This window comes from Callospermophilus lateralis, chromosome 15 (genome assembly GCF_048772815.1).
Source record: "Callospermophilus lateralis isolate mCalLat2 chromosome 15, mCalLat2.hap1, whole genome shotgun sequence".
In the NCBI taxonomy this organism is placed as follows: Eukaryota; Metazoa; Chordata; class Mammalia; order Rodentia; family Sciuridae; genus Callospermophilus; species Callospermophilus lateralis.
Genome location: NC_135319.1, coordinates 63244258 through 63267478, shown reverse-complemented (window position 1 = coordinate 63267478; position 23221 = coordinate 63244258). Strand labels below are relative to the sequence as shown.

Here is a 23221-nt window from a genome sequence, read left to right as displayed (position 1 = left end):
TAAGTATCTTAACAAAATAATGTACAGCTGGGTGCAGTTGTGCATGACTCTAATCCTAGTGGCTTAGGAGGCTGAGGCAGGAGGATAGGGAATTCAAAGTCAGCCTTAGCAATTTAGGGAGGCCCTGAGTAACTCAGTGAGACCCTGTCTCTAAATAATACAAAATGTGGTTGGGGATGTTGTTGATTAAGGGTCCCTGAGTTCAATCCCCAGTTAAAAAAAAAAAAAAAGCCCTCACCACTCAGCTTAGACCCTTAGCTGACACACTTCAAGGAGCATTTTGCTAAAGACGACTGAAAGTGCCAGCATCTTACCTTCTGAATTCTCTCCTTACTTAACCTTTCTAAAAATATCTGATTCACATAAAGTCCTCACTCATCTTGTTGAGTCCTTGTTTGTTCATCCCACTTTCTACTGAAGATATTAAGAGCTGCCTGCACTCCCTGCCCTTATCCATCTAGCTGTTGTGATGATATAGCCTGCTCTGCTCCTCCTCCTGCCTTAATTAGAGGACAACAGGCTAGGACATCTCTTGGTCAGCCCAGAGTTCTGTTTGTAGCTCCATTTCTTTGCCCTTAAGATGGGCATTCTCTCCTGAACACATGAGCAGAGAAAGAACTAACATTTTAAAGATATATCATGTACTCAAAACTCTGCCAAATATTTTATATGTAGTACCTCCCTGCCCTGTCTTTCCCCCAATTTTTTATACCTCCTAAAAACATGTCATTTCTAAATCTTATCTTCTGACTGGGGTCTCAAAAGAGCATTCTATAAAATTCAATACCCTTCATGATAAAAATTCTCAACAAATTAATTACAGAAGGAATCCCAAAACAATAAAGGTTATGTAAGAAAAGTCCATGGCCAATATCATACTGAATGGAAACGACTGAGAGCATTTCCTTCTAAGATCTAAAGCAAGACAAGAATGTCGAATTGTAGCACTAATAGTTTAAGTAGTACTGGAAGTCTTAGCAAGAACAAGTAGGGAAGAGAGAAAAATAATTAGTACCCAAATTGTAAAGTAAGAAATCAAATTATCCCTGTTTACAGACTTGATTTAATGCATAGCAGAACTAAATTCTCCATTAAAAGTCTATCAGAACTGATAAAGTTACACAACAAATTTAATTAAATTAACAATGTTTCAGAACACAAAATCAACATATAAATAACAGTTACATTTTATATTCCAACAATTATTTTGGTGAAAAAGAAATAAAGCAAGAAATGTCATCCACAAGAACTTTTAAATACACATAGGAATAAATTTAACCAAGGAAGTTGGTCCAATGAAAGAAATTCAAGAAGAAAATCAGAAATGGAAAATGTACTATTTGCATGGATGGGAAGAATTAATACCATTAAAATGATAATATTACATAAAGTAGTCTACAGATTCAATGCCATCCCCACCTCCAAACTAGGAGTCATCATTACAGAAATGTGAAAAAAAAAAAAGCAAACTTACAGTTCTTATAGAAATCCCCCCCCCCACTCCACACACAGAATAGCCAAAGCAATAACAAGAAAAACAAACTATCACTAGTAACAACAACAAAAACAAGTTGGATCTTTACAATACCTGAATTCAAAATAGACTATACAAAGCTACAGTAGCCCAAACTGCATGGTACTGGATATGCATAAGCAGAAGAATGAAACTAGGTTTCTAGCTCTCACCATATAGAAAAATTGTTTCAAAATGGGTCAAAGATCTAAGGTAAGACTTGAAACTATGAAATAACTAGCAAACAACATAGAGGATATCCTTCAAGACATTGGTGTAGGCAAAGATTTTTTGTATAAAACTGAAAAAACTTGGATGACAAAAGTAAAAATATATTAATAGGATTATCTCAAAGGAAGATATCAAAGGAAGCTACCAGTATTAAAAAGGAAATAACAGAATGGTAGAAATTATTCATCTTAATATCCAGATTATACAAGGAACTCAAACAGCCAAAAATCCCAAATAATTAAGCTAAAAAATGAACAAATGTCTGAATTCTTAAAGGAAAATATACACATTGAAATATACATATTGAAAAAATATGTTCAATTTTTTTAATCAGGGAAATGCACATCAAAACCACAATGAAATATTATTTCACTCCAGTTTTAATGACTATTATCAAAAAGACACAAAATAAATGCTAGTGAGGAGACAGAAGGAAGGGAACTCTTATGTACAATCAGTGGGAATGTGAATTAGTACAGTCATTCTGGAAAAAAGTATGGAGTGTGTTTAAAAAATTAAAAATTGAATTATTATATGATCTGACAATATCACACCTGGGCAAATATCCACAGGAAATGAAATTTTACATCCAAGAGATACCTGTAATACTCCTATTATGGTATAGATATGAGGTGTCCCCCAAAAGTTCATGTAATGCAAGAAAGTTTAGATGTCAAATGATTAAGTTATGAGAGTTTTAGCTTAATCAGTGCATTGGTCACTGATAGGAATTAACTGGGCGGTAACTGTAGGGAGGTGAAAAGCAGCTGGAGGAGGTGGGTCACTGGGCATGGCTTTGGAATTTATATGCTGTTCGTGGTGAGTGGAGCTCTCTCTGCTTCTTGGTACCATGTCCTGACCTACTTTCCTCTCCCATGACCTTCTGCCATGATGTCCTGCTTTGCTTTAGGCCAAGAGAGATTGAGTCAGATCACCCTGGACTGAACCTCTAAAACCATGAGCCCCTAAATAAAATTTTCCTCCTCCATGTTGTTCTTGTCAGGTCTTTGGTTCAGGAGATTTGGGAACTCTTTGGAATTTGTGGCAGGAATTTTGAAAAGTTTAGAGGTGCAAGCTGGAAAACTTTTAGTTGCAAGTGGACCTTGATGGGTGATTCTGGTGGAGTTCAGAAGACCAAAATGCAAAAGGACAGCAAAGACTGAACTCATGAGATTGCAGAGGAGAAGTAGAACTTTATTGGAAATTGGACTAGAGGTCATTCAATGTTACATTGTGGCAAAGATGTTAACTCCATTTTGCCCATGTGCTGACACTTTCCTGAGATTGAATTTAAAGGTGAAGAACTAATGACTCTGGTAGAGGAAATCTCAAAGTAGCACAGCATTCAGGCAGTATGGCATGGATACTGCTAGAGGCTGTTAGCCAAGTTTACCATGATACTCAGGAGCAGAAAGCAGAGCAGGAAGATTTGAAAACTTGCAGTTTGGCAAGAAAAATGGGAATCAAACTCTGGCTAAGGAAGGTGTGGTTGTTAAAGCAATTACAGCCACTAAAGAAATGGTGACAACAGAAATAGACAATAAAAACAGACAATAGAAAAGATGGCTTCAGGGCACCTCAGAAAATGGCAAGACCACACCCATCTCAGGATCAAGGATGTAAAATTTAAAATGCCTTTGAGAAGAGAGTATGAGGCACCTGGTTTGCACAGGGGCACCTAGGAAGATGTTTCACTATATTCAGCAATGCAGATATTCAGAAGTTGCTGCAGGAAGCTTGGCTACTGTTTAGATTGTGGCAGACCTGGCATCCACCAAATGGTGCCAGTTCTGCAGGACTGCAGGATGCTGGAGTTGGAGGTCTTGGAGACTTCCAATGAGATTTCAAAGGATAGCTTGAGAGAGTAGACAAGCATAGCAGAGTCGGATTCCCTATGGGCAGTCTCTGAAAGGGCAATGCCTGAAGATATGAGATGGAAGCCAAAGCTTCATTGCAGATCCCCAAGAATAAGAGATACCAGTAACCTGGGAAGTCTGCCAATGAAAACTATAGGAATTGGGCAACTGCCAAGAGAAAGGCCGCTTGGACTTCAGCCAGCAAGGCCAAAGGGCTAGAGGTACACAATCCCTTTGGAGAGAACATCATCATGCAATGTGCCTAATGGGGGTCATGGAGCTCAAAGCCTTTGTATGCTAAGCTGGATTTTGGTCTTGCTTTGGTCCCATTCCTTCATTCAATGTGCTAATTTCTCCCCGTGGAATGGAAATGTTTACTCTGCCTTTATATTTTGGATATATGTAACTTGCTTTGAATTTTTTATAGGGAAGTATATCTGAGAGTTTGCCTTAGTCCCAGAGGAGCCCTTGGACATGGATTTTTGGCAATACTGAAGCTATTAAGACTGTGGAGACACTTGGAAATGAACTAAATGTATTTCACATTGTAAGATGGCCATGAACTTTTGGGGGTCAGGGGTAAAATGTTATGATTTAGATATGAGATGTCCCCTAAAGATCAAAGCTCATGTGTGAGCCAATGAAAGAAAGTTTAGAGTTAAAATGATTGGATCAGCCTAAACCTAATCAGCACCTTAATCCAGAATGAATTAATTTGGTGGTAACTATAGACAGATAAATGTGGCTAGAGGAGGCAGGTCACTGGGGTGTGCCCTTGGGGTATATATTTTTTCCTGGTGAGCAGTACTCTCACATGCTTCCTAGAGGCATGTCCTTAGTTGTTTTCCCCCAACAAACACTTCCACCATGATGTTCTCTCTTATCTTAGGCCCAGAGCAATGGAGCCAGCTGTCTTTGGACTGTGACCTCTGAAACTGTGAGCTCCAATAATCTTTTTATTCTCTACATTGTTCTTGTCAGGTCTTTTAGTCACAGCAACAAAAACCCGACTAAAACAGCTCCCATGTTTCTTGCAGGACTACTCATGATAGCCAGGATATGGAATCAATAAAGCATCTATCAACTGATGAATGGATAAAGAATATGTGATATATAAATGAATATACTCAGCTAAAAAAGAGAATGAAATCCTGTCACAGCAACATGGATGAAACTTGAAGACATTATGTAAAGAGAAATAAATCTGGCAAAGAAAAATAAATACCACACATGTTCTTTACTCTTTTGTGGAAATTTAAAACAACTATCACAACAAAGAAGAGAATGGAATAGTAATCACTGAAGACTGGAAATATAGGGGAGGGGTAGGGTGGACAGAGAGAGCTTAGATTAGGGCCTTTAAAATTAGGGGCAATTAGTTCTGTTATTCCATACTAGTAAGGTAATTAGTTTGTAATAATGTATGATCATTTCAAAATACCTAGAAAAAAAGATAAAGGTTTCTGACACATAGAAATGATTAATATTTGAGGAAATGGGGGCTGGGGCTGGGGCTCAGTGGTAGAGCGCTCGCCTAGCATGTGCAAGGAGCTGGTTCAATCCTCAGTACCACATAAAAATAAATAAAATAAAGGTATTGTGTCCAACTACAACTAAAAAAAATTTTTTTTAAATTTGAGGAATTGGAAATGCTTGTTACCCTAATTTGATCATTACACATTATATATGTATTCTATTATCATATTATATAGCACACGAGGTAGGTACTCTTATACCAGTTAAATAAGAATTTCTAGGAGTGGAACATGGCCTCAGTTAACAAAACAAAACAAACACAGTAAGATACCACCTCACTCCTCTTGGAATGAATATCATCAAAAAGCCAAAAGTGCAGTGGGATGTAATTCAGAAATAGCGTGCTTGTCTGGCATACACAAGGCCTTGGGAGAGTCCCAGCACTGCCAAAAAAGAAAAAAAAATAGACAAATGATAACTAATGTTGGCAAAGATGTAGAGAAAAATAACTCTTACATATTGTTGGGAACGTAACTTTGTCATAGCAATTATGAAAAAAAATATAGAGATTCCTAAAAATTTTTTTTTCCTTGAAAAAGAAAATTTTTCTTTTTTAAAATATTTTTAATTGATTTTTTAAAAAATAAATGACAGGGGAATGCATTAAAACTCTTATTACACATATACAGCACAATTTTTCATATCTCTGGTTGTATATAAAGTATGTTCACACGAATTCATGTCTTCATACATGCACTTTGGATAATAATGTCCATCACATTCCACCATCATTTCTAACCCCTTGTCCTCTCCCTTCCCCTCCCACCCCTCTGCCCTATCTAAAGTTCATCTATTCCTCCCATGCTATCCCTTCCTACCCCACTATGAAGCAGTCTCCTTATATCAGAGAAAACATTTGGCATTTGTTTTTTGGGATTGGCTAACTCCACTTAGCATTATCTTCTCCAATGCCATCCATTTCCTGCAAATGCCATGATTTTATTCTCTTTTATTGCTGAGTAAAATTCCACTGTGTATATATGCCACATTTTTTTAATCCATTCATCTACTGAAAGGCATGTAGGTTGGTTCCACAGTTTAGCTTTTGTGAATTGTGCTACTATAAACATTGATGTGGCTGTGTCCCTGTAGTATGCTGTTTTTAAGTCCTTTGAGTATAGACCAAAGAGTTGGATAGATGGGTCAAATGGTGGTTCTATTCCCAGTATTCTAAGGAATTTCCATACTGCTTTCCAGTTGGCTGCGCCAATTTGCAGTCCCACCAGCAGTATATGAGTATACCTTTTTCCCCACATCCTTGCCAACACTTATTATTGTTTGTCATAATAGCTGTCATTCTGACTGGAGTAAGATGATATCTTAGAGTAGTTTTGATTTTCATTTCTCTAACTGCTAGAGATGATGAATATTTTTTCATATATTTGTTGATTGATTGTATATCCTCTTCTGAGAAGTGTCTGTTCAAGTCGTTGGCCCATTTGTTGATTGGGTTATTTGTTTTTTTGGTGCTTAGCTTTTTGATTTCTTTATATACCCTAGTGATTAGTGATCTATCTGATAAGGGGTAAAAATTTGCTCCCAAGATGTAGGCTCTCTATTCACCTCACAGATTGTTTCTTTTGCTGAGAAGAAACTTTTTAGTTTGAATCCATCCCATTTATTGATTCTTGGTTTTAATTCTTATACTATAGGAGTCTTATTAAGGAAGTTGGGGCCTAGTCCCACATGAGGAAGATTAGGGCCTACTTTTTCTTCTATTAGATGCAGAGTCTCTGGTTTAATTTCTAGGTCTTTGATCCACTTTGAGTTGAGTTTTGTGCATGGTGAGAGATAGGGGTTTAATTTCATTTTGTTGCATATGGATTTCCAGTTTTCCCAGCACCATTTGTTGAAGAGGCTATCTTTTCTCCAATGCATGTTTTTGGTGTCTTTGTCTAATATAAGATAATTGTAATTTTGTGGGTTAGTCTCTGTGTCCTCTATTCTGTATCATTGGTTACCAGTATGTTTTGGTGCCAATACCATGCTGTTTTTATTACTATTGCTCTGTAGTATAGTTTAAGGTCTGGTATCATGATGCCGCCTGCTTTACTCTTCCTGCTAAGGATTGCTTTAGCTATTCTGGGTCTCCTATTTTTCCAGATGAATTTCATGATTGCTTTTTCTATTTCTATGAGAAATGCCATTGGTATTTTGATCAGAATTGTGTTAAATCTGTATGGTGCTTTTGGAAGTATGGTTATTTTGATAATATTAATTCTGCCTATCCAGGAGCTAGGTAGATCTTTCTATCTTTTAAGGTCTTCTTTGATTTCTTTTTTTAGGGTTTGTAGTTTTCATTGTATAGATCTTTCACCTCTTTTGTTGATTCCCAAATATTTTTTTTAGGCTATTGAAAATAGGATAGTTTTCCTCATTTCCCTCTCAGAGGATTTGTCATTGATATACAGAAATACCTATTATTTCCTGCTTTGCTGAATTCATTTACTATTTCTACAAGTTTTCTGGTTGAATATTTGGTCTTCAAAGTATAGAATCATATTGTCAGCAAATAGTGTTAATTTAACTTCTTTTTTTTCTGTACGTATCCTTTAAATTTCTTTTGTCTATCTAATTGCTCTGGCCAGTATTTCAAGAACTATGTTAAATAGAAATGGTGAAAGAAGGCATCCCTTTCTTTTTCCAATTTTTAGAGGGAATGCCTTCAATTTTTCTCCATTTAGAATGCTGTTGGCCTGGGGCATACCATAGATAGCCTTTACAATGTTGAGATATGTTCCTGTTGTCCCTAGTTTTTCTAGTGTTTTAAACATGAAAGGGTGCTGTATTTTGTCAAATGCTTTTTCTGTGTCTATTGAGATGATCATATGATTCTTATCTTTGAGTCTATTGATGTGATGAAATACATTTATTGATTTCCGTATGTTGAACCAACCTTGCATCCCTGGGATGAACCCCACTTAATTGTGGTGTATGATCTTTTTGATATGTTTTTGTATTTGATTTGCCAGAATTTTATTGAGAATTTTTGCATCTATGTTCATTAGTGATATTGATCTGTAGTTTTATTTCTTTGATGTATCTTTGCCTGGTTTTGGAATGGTGATATTGGCCTCATAGAATGAGTTTGGAAGTGCTGCCTCTTTTTCTATTTCCTGAAATAAATTGAAGAATATTGGTATTAGTTCTTCTTTAAAGGTCTTGTAGAACTTGGCTGTGTATCCATCTAGTCCTGGGCTTGTCTTGGTTAGTAGGCTTCTGATGGTGTCTTCTATTTAATCACTTGATATTGGTCTGTTTAAATTGTGTATATCTTCCTGGTTCAATCTGGGCAAATCATATGATTTAAGAAATCTGTCAATGCCTTCAATGTCTTCTATTTTATTGGAGTATAAGTTTTCAAAATAATTTCTAATTATCCTCTGTATTTCTGTAGTGTACCTTTTTTTAATCACATGTGCTGGTAATTTGAGTTTTCTTTTCCCTTCTCTTTGTTAACATAGCTAAGGGTCTGCCAATTTTATTTATTTTTTCAAAGAACCAATTTTTTGTTTTGTCAATTTTTCAATTATTTCTTTTGTTTCAATTTCATTGATTTCAGCTCTAATTTTAATTATTTCTTGCTTCTACTGCTTTTGCTGTTGATTAGTTCTTCTTTTCTGGGGCTTTGAGACGTAACGTGAAGTCATTTATTTGTTGACTTTTTCTTCTTTTAAGGAATGAATTCCATGCAATGAACTTTTCTCTTAGTACTGCTTTCATAGTGTCTCAGAGATTTTGATATGTTGTGTCTATGTTCTCATATACCTCTAAGAATTTTTTAATCTCCTCCTTGATATCTTCTGTAACCCATTGTTCATTCAGTAGCATATTGTTTAGTCCCCAGGTGGTAGAGTAATTTTTATTTTGTCATTGATTTCCAATTTCATTCCATTATGATCTGATAAAATGAATAGTATTTTTTATGTTTGCTAAGAGTTGCTCTATGGCATAGTATATGGTCTAAGGATCCATGTGCTGGTGAGAAGAAAGTGTATTTGCTCGTTGAAGGATGAAATATTCTGTATATGTCAGTTAAGTCTAAGTTACTGATTGTATTATTGAGTTCTATAGTTTCTTTATTAAACTTTTGTTTGGAAGATCTATCCAGTGGTGAGAGAGGTGTGTTAAAGTCACCCAAGATTATTGTGTTGTGGTCAGTCTGACTCTTGAACTTGAGAAGAATTTGTTTGATGAACATAGATGCTCCATTGTTTGGGGCATATATATTTATGATTGTTATGTCTTGTTGGTGTATGGTTCCCTTGAGCTGTATGTAATTTCCATCTTTATCTCTCTTGATTAACCTTGGCTTGAAGTTTACTTTATTGGTTATGGGGATGGAAACTCCTGCTTGCTTCCTCAGTCCATATGAATGATATGATTTTTCCCAACCTTTTACCTTCAGTCTGTATTTTTCTTTTCCTATCAGATGAGTCTCCTGGAGGCAGCATATTGTTGAGTCTTTTTTAAAATCCAATCTGGTAGCCTATGCCTTTGATTGGTGAGTTTAAGCCATTAACATTTAGGGTTATTATTGAGACATGGTTTGTATTCTAAGCCGTATTTGTTTATTTTTGTTATTTAACTTGACTTAGTTTTCTTCTTTGATTAGTTTTTCCTTTAGGGTACTACCTCCCTCTGTTGATTTTCATTATTGTTTTTCATTTCCTCTTCATGGAATATTTTTCCAAGGATGTTTTATAATGATGTTTCTCTAGCTATAAATTCTTTTAACTTTTGCTTATCAGGGAAGGTTTCTATTTCATCTTCAAATCTAAAGCTTAATTTTGCTGGATACAAGATTTTGGTTGGCACTCATTTTCTTTCAGAACTTGATATACGTTGTTCCAGGATCTTCTAGCTTTCAGGGTCTGTGTTGAAAAATCTGCCATTATCCTACTTGGGTTTCCCATATATATAATTTGATTCATTTCTCTCATGGCTTTTAAAATTCTCTCCTCATTCTATATGTTGGGCATTTTTGTTATAATGTGCCTTGGTGCGGATCTGTTGTGATTTTGTACATTCAGCATCCTGTAGGCTTCTTGAATTTGGGTTTCCGATTCATTCTTCATGTTTGGAAAGTTTTCGGATATTATTTCATTGTATAGATTGTTCATTCCTTTGGCTTGGACATCTATGCCTTCCTTTATGCCAATAACTATTAAATTTGGTCTTTTGATGCGATCCCATATTTCTTGAATGTTCTGCTCAAGGTTTCTTACCATTATCACTATGTGGGTCTATGTTCTTTTCAAGATTGTATATTTTATCTTCCTCATCTGATGTCCTATCTTCCAAGTAGTCTACTCTGTTGGTGATGCTTTCATTTGAGCTTTTAATTTGGTTTACTGTTTCTTTGATTTAAATGATTTCTTTTTTTTCTTTTTTTAGAACCTCTATCTCCCTGTTGAGGTTATCTTTTGCTTCTTATATTTGTTTATGTAGCTCCTTGTCGAAGTGATCTTTCACTGCCTGTATTTGCTCTTTTATAACTTCCTTGAGTTCACAGAACATTTTAAACATGTACATCCTGAACTCCTTCTTTGTAATTTCTCCAGCTGTGACTGCCAATGATTCTAATGATGTGGTATCTTGATTTGTTTGGGGCACTTTCTTCCCTTGTCTTTTCATGTTGCTCATGTGTCTTCCTTTCCAGCTCTGTAGGGTTCCAAGATCTCTCATGACCAGATCTCTCATTCGATCTGGGAGCTGCTCCCACCAAATATGGCGAGAAAGGTGAGCCAGGATGGAGGCAGTCTGCTTCCAGTGCCAGGGTGTCTGATGAGGTCGGGGGAAGCAAGCAATAGCACTGTGCTCTCCTCAAAAAATTAAAAATAGAATTGCTATCTGATTTGCAATTCCACTACTGAGTGTATACCCTCCAAAAAATTAAAAGATACCTTAAGCCATGGTAATTATTGCAGCATTATTCACCATAACCAAGATAGGGAATCAGTGTAAGTATCCATTAATGGATGAATGGCTAAAGACTATAACACACACACACACACACACACACACACACACACACACACACACAATAGGACACTAGTTTGTCATAAGAAGCAAGAAATTCTGTCATTTGGGACAATGTGGATGAATCTGGGGGACATTATGTTAAGTTAAATAAACCAAATACAAAAAGATAAATATCGCATAACCTCAATCATGTGGAATATAAAAAAGTTAATTTCACTGAGTTGAGACAAGGAATAGTGGTTACCAGAATCTGGGGGATGTAGTGGGCAGAGAGGATTAGGAAGAAGTTTGTAAATGGGTACCTTATTACAGTTAGAAGGAATAAGTTCTGATGTTATGTTGCTACACACAGGTGACTATAGTTAACAACAATGGATGTGTATTTAAAAAAATTTAGAAAAGAGTATTTTGAATGTTCTCATCCCAACAAGTGATACAGTTTAAGAGGAAAGATATGCTCAATATCCTGATCAGTGTACAATACATATATGTTGCATACATGTTGAAATATCACATGGTACCTCATAAAGTATACAGTTATTATGTATCAATCAAAAATAAAACTTAATAGTAGAAGAACTTTTTAAATACAGGAAAGACTGCTGAAGGTCTTCTGCAATAGCTTTTCCTGTGATAAGGAACAGATGCATCTGGTTTTACCTATTTCTGATCTTGAACCAAGATGCCATAGCAGCCACCCTGTGTCCATGAGGACATAGACATGACAATAGAACTGCAGGTGCAATGGCTGAGACATAGATGAACTGCTAACCCCATGCCAGCAGCTGCTTGCTATCAGACTTCACAGTAGGTAAGAAACACAAGATCTTACATAAGATATTGTATGACAAGTTATCAAGGAATGTTGGTAAATTCATTCCTGAGCCCACCATCTGGGCTTATCTGACACATTTTCTAGATCTTGGTCAGGGCAGCATGAGGTCAGGAGCAGACTCACATCCTCCAAGCTGCCAGGGGCACAGTGCAACTGTAATGGCTGCAGTCTCTAGGTACTTACCTCATTCCAAGGCTGAGAGCAGAAATTTCTTATTTTCCTAATTGCCTCTTCCTGAGAGACCTTTTCTGATGTCAAGTTAAAAAAATTCATCACAAAGTAGAAAGCTGAAAATGCCTATAAGAGAAAATTGCAGACTTTTAGGTTCTGCCCAACACATAGTAACACTGACTTGATCCCTGTGGGAGCTCATTTTTGGTTCATAGAAGAGCTAAGGCATTTGCAAGGCATTCCTGCTGCAAACAAGCCATATGCTTCAATCCCAGATAAAATAAACCCAATGATAGTTTCTTAAGATAAATTATTTTTAAAAAATCATATACATACATAATATTTATCTAATTTAACAAAAATAACTGTGTGCATATTACCATTTTTAAGAATTTTCCTTTTATTTTCCTTCTTTCTTTGCTTTTTCTTTGACTTCTTTTTTTTAGCTTGATTTTGCTTCTATTTCTAGCCTAAATAGTAATCCACTAATGTAACAACATTCCACTTTTATCAGGTTTCCAGGGAAACAAAATCAGAAAGTTTACACAAAGCTAAATTTGTCCATGAAGAAATAAAAAAGGTTTTGTTGAATCACTTTCCAAAGATCAAATGAAAACACATTGACAGTACTTTCAAATATAAATTAAATGATGCATTTGTAGCCAGGGGAAAAAAAGAAACAGACCTCATAGTTTTATATGAAATCCTGTCTCAAACTACTTGCCATGTCCCACTCTCTTCCTTATCCTAACTTGATTACTCAATTCTAAGTTGTTTTCTCTAACAAAATCAGAAAGCTAACACAAAGCCAAATTTATCAATAAAGGAATAAAAGGGTTTTTGTTAAATCATTTTCCAAAGGTCAAATCAAAACATATTGATAGTATGACATATCTGCTTCCATTACTGAGTAGGAGGTTGGCTCTGCCCTGGCAAGAATAATTTTAGAGGTAGGGGCAGTATCAATTTTAGATATTCTGTCTCTCACTTATGTGTAGGAATCTGCCATACATACTTCTAAATAGATTTGGTTCCTGATATGGGTAGAAGCATTCACCCCTAACCACAGTCTTCCTTAGACTCACAGTTTGATTTTAATATATATTTTCTATGTGTTTTTTGGTGTATGTTAAGGGATTATAAACTGGGGATCATAGATATAACTCAAAAGATTAAGAGGCATTTATTTTTTATTTTTTGGTATCAGGGATTTAAACCAGGGCCACTGAGCCACATCCCTAGCCCTTTTTATTTTGAGATAGGGTCTTGCTAAGTTGCTTAGGGCCTAAGTTGCTAAAGGTGGCTTTGAACTTGTGATCCTCCTCTGCCTCAGGCTCCCAAACTGCTGGGATTACAAGTGTATATCACCACACCCAGATATTTTTTATTTTTTAGGGATGTCTTTTAAATTATATTCAAAATTACTGATCTACCTTCACATGTCTATTTTTCTGCTTGGAAGAGTGTTAGCTTTCATCAGACAGATTCTCACAACAGTCCTGTGATCCCTCGAAGGGTTAAGAATGATGGGTATCTTGAAGACATTATGCGAAGTGAAAAAAAGTCAGTCACAAATGTACAGATATTGCATGAGTCCATTTATATGATGGCATTTGGCATAGTGAAATTCATTCCGAAAGCAGAATAGTGGCAGCAGAAGCTGAGCAGGATGAGGAAGAGGAAGGGGATGTTTTATTTTATGGGTACAGAGCTTCATTTTGAGAAGATGAAAAAGTTCTGGTGCTAGGTAGTGAAGATGATTGTACAACAATGTGCAAGTGCTTACTGCCACAGAATTGTACACTTGAAAATAGTTGTAATATTTACCAAATAGTTAAAATGGTAAATATTACCATTGTGAATATTTCATCACACACACCACATACAAAATAAAAGTAAAAGAGAAAAATGGCTGGTTCAGACAGCCTCATTATTTTGCTACTAGGTCCTGCCTTGGATGTGCAGAGTATAGAATCAAATAGAATCAAATATGCAATATACAATAATATAATAATGCCATTATATAGAAATAGAAAATACAATAAATATAGTCTCATGATTACAAATACCTGAGTCAAATTTAAAGCAATGATTAAATTGCTTCTTTTTATATTTTTAAATGTTCTGTGATAATTATGTTACTTTTATATTTCCTCCAAAACCAATAAGGTATTTCCTGTAGTCAGTGTAGAAATCCAGCCTTAGGATCAAGAGCAAATCCTACTGGTGAACTGGGATATGTTCATTTAGGCAGTTGTGCAGCAGAATAAGATGACTTACTCTCTTTGCTCTGGGACAAGTTCATTTACATTCATGTTCATTTACTTTTTCATTCCATCTACCTGACAACCTTCACTGAAAGTCTTCATGTGATGCAGCTTAAGTGGTAGTTTTCTTTTCTGTATATTGTCTTCAGAAACCCACCAGATATAATACCTAAGACAACCTCAGCCTCATAAATCCCTGGGAAAAGTTTCTTCTATAATGAATTATTGTTTGTACAAACATGGGTTGGTACTAACCCCCCCCCCCAAATAATGTGCTGATGGAATGGGATGGTAGTGCTTAGGGTATTTTTCCCTTCTTAAATGTATCTTGTATTATAAAAAATCAACCGATCCTATGCTTAGAGTAAGACTTTGAGGACTCAAGCCAATCAATATCTTTTGCCAGAATGGACTTAAAGCTAATTCTTTTTTTTTTTTTTTTTTTTTTGGTGGAGGGCCGGGTGGGTACTAGGGATTAAACTCAGGGGCATTTAGCCACTAAGCCACATTCCCCAGACCTATTTTGTATTTTATTTAGAAGCAGCATATCACTGAGTTGCTTAGTGCTGAGACTGGCTTTGAACTTGCGATCCTTCTGCCTCAGATTCCCGAGTCACTGAGATTATAGACATGGGCCGCTATACCCCGCTAAAGCTAATTCTTGAAGAAACTGCTTGCAGCCTTATTTTTCTCATTTACTTCAATGAGGCTTAAGAGCTAAATACACATGCATGTATTCAGTTGACCTTTGAACAACACAAATTTAAACTGCATGGGTCAAATCATAAGTAAATTTTCTTTTTATATTTGAGATAATTTGAAAATACTCACAAACTGCATCATCTAGATAAATTTAAAAAATTAAGGAAAAGTTAGGTGTGTTGTGCATTAATCAAATTTATACAGATAAAAGTCTGCATTATAATTTACTACCATAAATATATATGAATCTACTATAAAGATGAAAATTTCATAAAACTTATGCACAACAGCACTTATAGATGGTACATGATACCATTCAGTCAAGAGAAATCTAAACAAATGTAAAGATATAGTATTAAGTCATAACTATGAAATTAACTATACTAGCCTACATTTCGTTATACCGCTGTAATAATTTCACATCCACCTCCTGTTGCTACTATGAGCTCAAGTGTTGCCAGCCTCCCCTAAAAATACCATGAGATATGATTCAACTCCACGAGGACAGCTCATCTCTCCAGTAAATTATGTAAGATGATCTCTCATAGTTCCCACATATTTTTGACCATATGCACTACATGTAACAAAGAATATATGTGTTAAATTCACTGGTTTTTCTCAATATGCCCTTACAGGTTTTTAAATTATTTCATATCTGGTCATATTTTAACAGCTTATTTTATAATTTGTAATAAAAGGTTTACAATTGATTTTTAAAAGGACAAACTACAAGCACTTTTTAATAAACATCTTAAATACTTTTTGTAAAAAAAGTTACACATGGCAGTTTGACTGGAAGAGGAGATTAGTGCCCCCAGTCCCTATAATGTTCAGTGGTGAACTCTGCTGGTGTCTGTGTGTGTACAAATACATTTTAAATGTTTTTTTTTTTTGTTTGTTTCCACTTCCCCATTAAATTTGGTTCTGTCTCTTCTTGTTTATATAAATTCCACCATGTGATCTTAAAAAGCCATTTCCCCAATTACCTCCAAAGTAATTCCCAGAGATGTTCCATCTTGGTGGTGTTTCTGTTTTGCCTGTCACATTGGATTCAACCTAGTGACAAGGGCCACAATTGTAGGCAGACACAGCACTAACAGTTTTTAATTCTATATTTACAGACTAAGAATTGATCGAGCGACACTTGCAATATTACCACAAACTCTCCCCCAACAAATGCTCTGTGATTTGAGAACACAAAGATAACTCCTTCGGGAAATAATGGAAATGCAACTGGATTTGGTGTCTCAAAAGTTATGCTTCAAGTTCCTGGTCTTGGGAATGGGAACTTTTTTTTAATATTTGTTTTTTAGTTGTATTTGGACACAATACCTTTATTTCACTTATCTATTTTTATGTGGTGCTGAGGATCGAACATGTGAGGTGAGAGCTCTACCACTGACCCCCAGCCCCAGCCCAAGGGAACTTTTTCTTTTTAAATTATTTTTACCACTTCATAATAGTTATATGTAACATTAGGATTCATTTTCACACATAATACATGCATGGAAGATGATTTGTTCCAAATCAGTCCTCAGAACTACTAAAGAACTTCAGTGTGGCGAGAGGACTGCTAGGAGAAAGAGCTAAGCTCTGTCAGCGCCTCCCTGATGCTAGGGCCCACTTGACATCTGCTGCAGTGGAGTTCTGAGCTGACTCTGACACGCAAGAGCTGAACATGAAAACTTCAGGATTTTTGTGATGTAGTTCATGTCAGTTTGGGAGGCTGAAATAGACTGGGGTAGGAATACTTACACTATGGAAATTGGCAAATGGTACAAATCAGCTCCCCATCCCCAGTAACCACTTGTCCAGCATATCCATTGCTCATAACCAACGGCCAATTAAACAGGGAATATAGTTCCTAATTTAAAATATATATATATATATATATATATATATACATATATATACATATATATACATATATATATACATATATATGTATATATATTTACAAAGAGGACCGCTTCCCTCCAAAAAAATATCTGAAATGGAAAAAAATTTCCAAATCACGGGTAAGTATCAGACAGTGACCCTGAGGGATGTATCCAGAGAAGAAAGAGGCTATACAGAGGGAGACAATGAGCTAATCTAAGGGGGCTACCAAATTAAGGTTTAGAAGTCAGAACAATCTCAACAAGAGACCAAGAAAACAAACAGAAAAGCCGCTAGGGGGAGCTCAAGGGCCCACCACCTTTTCCAGTCATTACCTCTCCCTACCTGGATTACAGGAATCACATTCAGAGGCAAAAAATTCCATTCCCTCAAGGAAGAAGGGTTTGCTCTATGTTGAAGGCAGGAATTAAGCCATGTTTCCCAGGAGGCAAAGCGTTAAGAGCCATTAAAACGTCAACTCCTTAAAGAGGGTATGTTCCTTTTCCTTCACATTTACTTCCTAGCAGTGACTGGAGTTAAACAGGCCCTTGGCTGTCTCCAGCTGCCCTCAACACTTGCCTTCCTCTTGTGGTACCCTCCTTCCTCCTCCAGAAGTTTGATTCAGGCAAGGGAGGACCCTGGCCCAAGAAATCCCATGGTGGGCAACCAATGCCAGCTCAATTACAGAGTATCCAAATGAGGTTCTGGTTTGTTCTGAAGGGGGGGGGGGTTGGAGCAACTAATAACCAAAGCTATTGCTCTGCCAGTGGTTTTCTAGTGATGTGCTTTCCTCAGGATTCTTGAGGAGAGGGAAGCTGTGGTTGGGCCATGATTAAAGTAAGCCTGGATCCATGGCACTGCCTCCTGCTGCTTTCCCAGAGACCAAAGGAATGAGGAGCTCAACAGGTTCCCAAAAAGCCAAGACTTAAGTCAGGTCTGAGTACCATCAGTCCTGTGCTGTCTCCAGGAAGCTCTTTCTGTGAAACTTGTAAGAAAGTCTCTTATATTCTATAAACTTCAATTAAAATCCTTCTAGGCAATATACCTCATCATTTCACAAACTTACCTCAAAATTTCCCTGGATTGGTGGCAAGTAAATCCCATTGAAGGCACACTGAGAGTAAGGGCAGTCACCAGTGTTGAAGAGCTCAAGAATGCTTTGCTGGCATTGTTCATAGTTTCCAGTACCCTGGATTTGAAACTCATCAAATGGCAGAGTCCTCTTAAATTTCTTGGTGCAAGGGGTCTTGTAAAGGTCACTTACGTTCACAACCTTCTTATACCCCATGTGAAAGCATGGGTCCCTGAGGCTTCTATCACTTGACACCTGAATGAAAAAAATCACTTGAAGGAATCTTGTGAATGTTGGGGTACAAAAGCCACAATCTGACTTCATTATTGTGTAGGCATAGTAGAAAATGATAGCACATAGAACTGGCATCATTATATCTCTCCCTGAGTATTTTACCAATAAAAACAAGTGTTAAAAAAAGTTTCTATTGCATGCACCAGAAGTGGTACTAGATGTGAATGTACCTGGGGAATTTACAGGATGCTGATATTGTTAAAGCTGGACCCAGTAATGTCATTAGCTGGGAATGTCCTGGAGTTCTTAGGCCTAAATTATATATGTTGGGAGAAGATTCCCCAGGGAAATTCTCAAAACTCCCAAAAATTGAGCCTGAGGCTCTTTACCTCCCTAAACAGAGAATCAGAAACTCCAAAAGGTGGAACGTGTGTTAGGTCTTTTAAACCAATAGAATCCAGTGATTTTTTTTAATCTTTATTTTATTTATTTATGTATGGTGCTGAGAATCAAACCCAGTGCCTCACACATGGTAGGCAAGTGCTCTACCACTGAACCCCAGCCCTAGCCCAAATCCAGTGATTTTTAACCCTCAACCCCACAGAGAAGAAATTGGGTGGCTGTGGATAAGAAATTTAGTGGAACTCTGAGGCTCAATGGGCCATACTCAGTGGCATCTACTCTTCTTACTGATAGTCTTCTTACTGATAGCGGTTTTGAGAATCAGAGAGTTGCTTTGGGGGAAAATAGAGAACTGGTTGTTCTTTCAACAAAGACGGAGACCAGCTGGATATGACAACCTTGCTCTGTGTTTATTTGTCAGGGTGTGCCTGGTACTCTACTGATGTGGAGCATTTAACTTTTCTTGCCTTCAAAAATACAAAAAGCATAAGGGAATAAGATTTGATGTGTTGATTAATAAATTCTGTGTTTTTCCTGAAGTGTTTTTTTCTCTTCCTCTCCAGGTCATTCCAAACAACCTTGTTTTCTGTACTTTGTAGAAAAGGGAAATAAAAAATGGCATAGAAGACCATTTGCTTATAAATTGCAACAACATACCCCTGAATGATACTCTAGCATGCAGCTTTAATTACCAACCCTTCAGGGGTGAGAAATTAATTGCTAAGGAAAAAAAATGTGTGGTTTCCTTGGAGATAGTGCAGTAAACAAACACAGGAGGGGATGTCTGGATGGAAGAATTCATAGGGGTCCACCAGATGTAGCTTGGTATCCTGCCTGAAAGGGTTTGGAAAGTACAATAACCAACTTCAGACCAATTACAGAATTAGAAAGAGAAAATAACAGGATGTGAGGGCTGGAGGACCAGATGTGGAAAGGGCAGGTCTGAATTCAGTTATACTTGCCTGAATGTCCTTGGCCAGTTTCTGCCAGAGTGCTTGATCCTTCCCATAGCACAAGAAGCTATGTGTGTATACATAGTAGTCCTTGCCATACAGGCGAAATTGCAGAGAGTTTTCTGGGGACTCCATAGTGTGGTTTTCAGGCACAAAAGTAATTTGTGTAGAGGCGCCCCCAAGGTCCAAAGCTCCAAATGTTTTCTCATGATTCATCTTTTCTGAGATCCCGCTGAGCCAACCTGAGTTCTAAAAAAGAGGACAGTCAACAGTGCTAAAGGTGTTTGGACACCAAACTTTTCACCATGTTTCTTAGAGTCAGGGAATTTCTAAAGCAGAGAAGCAGGGGCAGAAAGGTGAGGAAAAGGGCATTAGAGGTTCCTGAGTCTGCACCAGATCAACAGCAAAAAGAGACGGGCTTTGAGGACATGCACATACTGCTGTGACATAGAAGCAGTATAACAACTGCTACAAACAAGGGGTCTAGGACCAGGCCAACTCAAGTTCAACTGCCCACTCAGTCAGATATTATCATGTGACCATGAGCACAATCATTACCCTCATTAGGCATCACCACCAACCTCTAAAATGGCAGAGTCCTCTTAAATTTCTTGGTGCAAGGGGTCTTGTAAAGACCTCAGACTGTCGTTTGAGGATGAATTCTCTCATCACAAGTAAGTGCTAGCACAGCACACAGCAATCAGCACTAGGCAAGTACTAACTGCTCTTACTTTAAATGATAGACTTTCTTTTCCTCTGTCTCCCAGAGATGAAGACTTCCCTAAGGAAGTTCTTGACTGGCAGCTATTCCTCCAATAATTTTTACAAACATGGGAATAAATTCATGGCACTCTTTCATCCATCATTCACTCTGGATGAAATATTGCCTGAGAGAGCAAGGTCATAGACCCCCATAGAGTCACTTCCATGGGTGATATGAGATGATCACCTGAAAGAAACTGCCAAGCAGATAGTTGATAGTAATCCAGCCATAGGCACCTTCCTCTTGGCCAGTGATGATGGTGGCACCCTGGAAGTTAAAGGGGTAGGTGCTGAGGGTCCTTATCACTGCATCAATGACCCTGTCTGCCAGTTGTTCACTTTCCATCCTACACCAAAGAAGAGGTGGGGTTATCATCTTGGTCTTAATAACTACAACTACCCATTCCCACTATAGTTTCCACATAATGCTGAAAGAAACAAACCAAAACATCCTGGAGTAAGTGGAGAACGGGAATCCCCACACATGGCTCACAGAAAAACTCTACTTGGGGATGAGGCTGAGCTAATTTTTTTGTCCCCTCTTACCTAATTCAAATCTCTCTAATCCTTGAGTAGGTTAATCTTCCTAAAATAACATTTTTGCTCTTTTGTTCCCTGGTTCAAAAAATAAAATTTTCTGAAAAGACTGTGGTCATGGTAGTTAGGTATTTTGTCATCTCCATGCCTAGAGCTGATGTTTGTGATATTAGTTCCTAGAATAACTAAATAAAATTATTGTGTGACTCTTAGTTGGTTACACAAGTTAGTCTATACTTGAGGTTTTCAATTTGGACTGTGGTAGAAACCAGGTGGCAAGTCACCTGGGACATAGCCAACTTCTACTGCTTCCAAACTGGGAAATACCTTCCTCATACTATCACCAGTTCTTGGGTCCATTTGAGACCTTGAGACCTAAGAAAGGAGTTTTCTGGGGTTGTCATAATGAAGATGAGATGCACCGGTTTCCAAGAGCTAGGCTAAGCAATACTGACAGCCTCCCGGTGAGAGGATGTACCTTCCAACTCTAACCTCTCATCTGAATGCCTGCCATACTCACTACCTGCCCTCCTTTACTCTTGATTCCCTCCACTGCAATCTGTCTTCTCTACCAGCCTCACCAATTGTGTAACTTTTTAAAGGGAGTTTCCACTGTCTTCAAGATAAACTCTAAATTTCATGTGGTCCACAAGAATCCCACTCATAACTCTGGCTCTGTCCCTTACCAGGCAGACTTGGGACCTTGGGTGTTACTCAACATTTGTGAGCCACAGCTTCCTTATCTGGTTAGTTACAGTTATTCATATCCTCTACTTCATACTGTTGTTTTGATGATTAAATTAAACAATGTGAATCATGAATTTAGTATTCTTCTAAGAATACAGCAAGTGCTCAATAAATATTAGCTTCTACTATTGTTATTTTACAACATGCACCCTGTCTCCTGTCTTTGCAGAGCTACTAACAGATCTCTGAATATGCCCTTATTGCCCCACCACTGCACATCCTAGAACAAACTCCACACCAACTGCATCAAGTCAGTGACTTTGCCCTGCCTCTTCATTGCTGTATCACAGCTTTTAAAATGTGCCTGACACACAATAGGTGTTGAATAACAGTGGGTTACTGAATGTGTGCTATCACTTTGTCTATAACACCCTTCCCTCACCCGACAAATGCTCTTTTGTGACTCAACTCATATATCTCCTCCTTGTACAAGTCTTTCTGAGGGCCTTTCATCCTGAGCAGGACAAATGCTCCCACAGGAGCTCTGAGCATTCCTCTGTAAAAGAAGTGATCACACTGGGTGGAACTATTTCCTTGGGGCTGAGTCACCTTCATCCATGTTCTGGACAAAGTAGGCACTCATGAGCGATGAATGAACAAATAAACAAATAATGCAACTAGGTGACCAAGCGTTGACCAATAAAGATGTGCTTGTTATAAATGTCTTGGGACATCTGTGGGTCTCCTCTAGTCTTCCTACACCCAGATACTGATTGACTAATTCTGTGTCTCCAAATCTCAGAGCACATAGGCTCAATCTTTCTCTCTGTGTGTCTCTTCCCGCTTGAGTTTACTATGGGCAGATGGGCAAGGCTTTTTTTTTTGAGAAGTGTTCTCTTTAATTTCCTCAGGATGACCTCATACATCTTCTCTCAGCATCCTTAGTAGCTCGGATTTCAGGCATGTACCACATGGCTGATGCAAAGCTTCTTTACATACTCAAAATCTTAATATTATATATACTATGCTTTGGGCAGTTTTACTCCCTTGTTGAAATTTTCTTTCTTAGGTGTGGACTTTAGGATGTCTAGCATTTGGGGTGCTAGGGAAGTGTGGTTATCTCTTATAATTTCAGGGGCTCTGGTGCTGCCTCTCTGAACTCTACATGCTGCCATACCTGAGCAACCGCATGCCTGCTGTGGCTCCCAGGTAAACAGGTGTCTCATGGTGCTTGGACACTGGAATCACGTACCGGGTCCTTTCCATGCATTCAGCCAGGTAGTCACCTATTTCCTGTAATTTCTGAGCATATTTTGAGATTCCAGGACCTACGGAAAGATATAGAAGAGGATAATCATTTTTTAAAAATGTATAGGACATACCTTGACAATATCAGAGAAAATATAGTATTGCTATGAAAATACAAGAAAAAAATCAATTTCCTGATGTGATATATATTAAGTTACTATACATAGAGGGTAACTCACTGGACTTAACATTGTTATGATTTAATTTTCAAATGTGGAGGTAAGTCCGTCTGGTGCTTGATGATTTTGCCACTGGATAGCACAATTTCAAATAATTGTATAATGTTGATTCA

At 37.4% G+C, this 23221-nt stretch overlaps 1 protein-coding gene across 1 annotated transcript in view; it reads right to left on the bottom strand.

Annotated features, from left to right (window-relative positions):
* Entpd1 (ectonucleoside triphosphate diphosphohydrolase 1) overlaps positions 1-23221 on the bottom strand; it is a 98589-nt gene that overhangs the window by 3291 nt on the left and 72077 nt on the right. Inside the window, exons 4-8 of the mRNA XM_076834149.1 lie at positions 22799-22949; positions 20585-20744; positions 19645-19884; positions 18041-18301; positions 12140-12253 (exon numbers count right to left, since the gene is read on the bottom strand). Coding sequence (XP_076690264.1) covers positions 12140-12253; positions 18041-18301; positions 19645-19884; positions 20585-20744; positions 22799-22949 — 926 coding nt within the window. The remainder of the gene's footprint in view (positions 1-12139; positions 12254-18040; positions 18302-19644; positions 19885-20584; positions 20745-22798; positions 22950-23221) is intronic.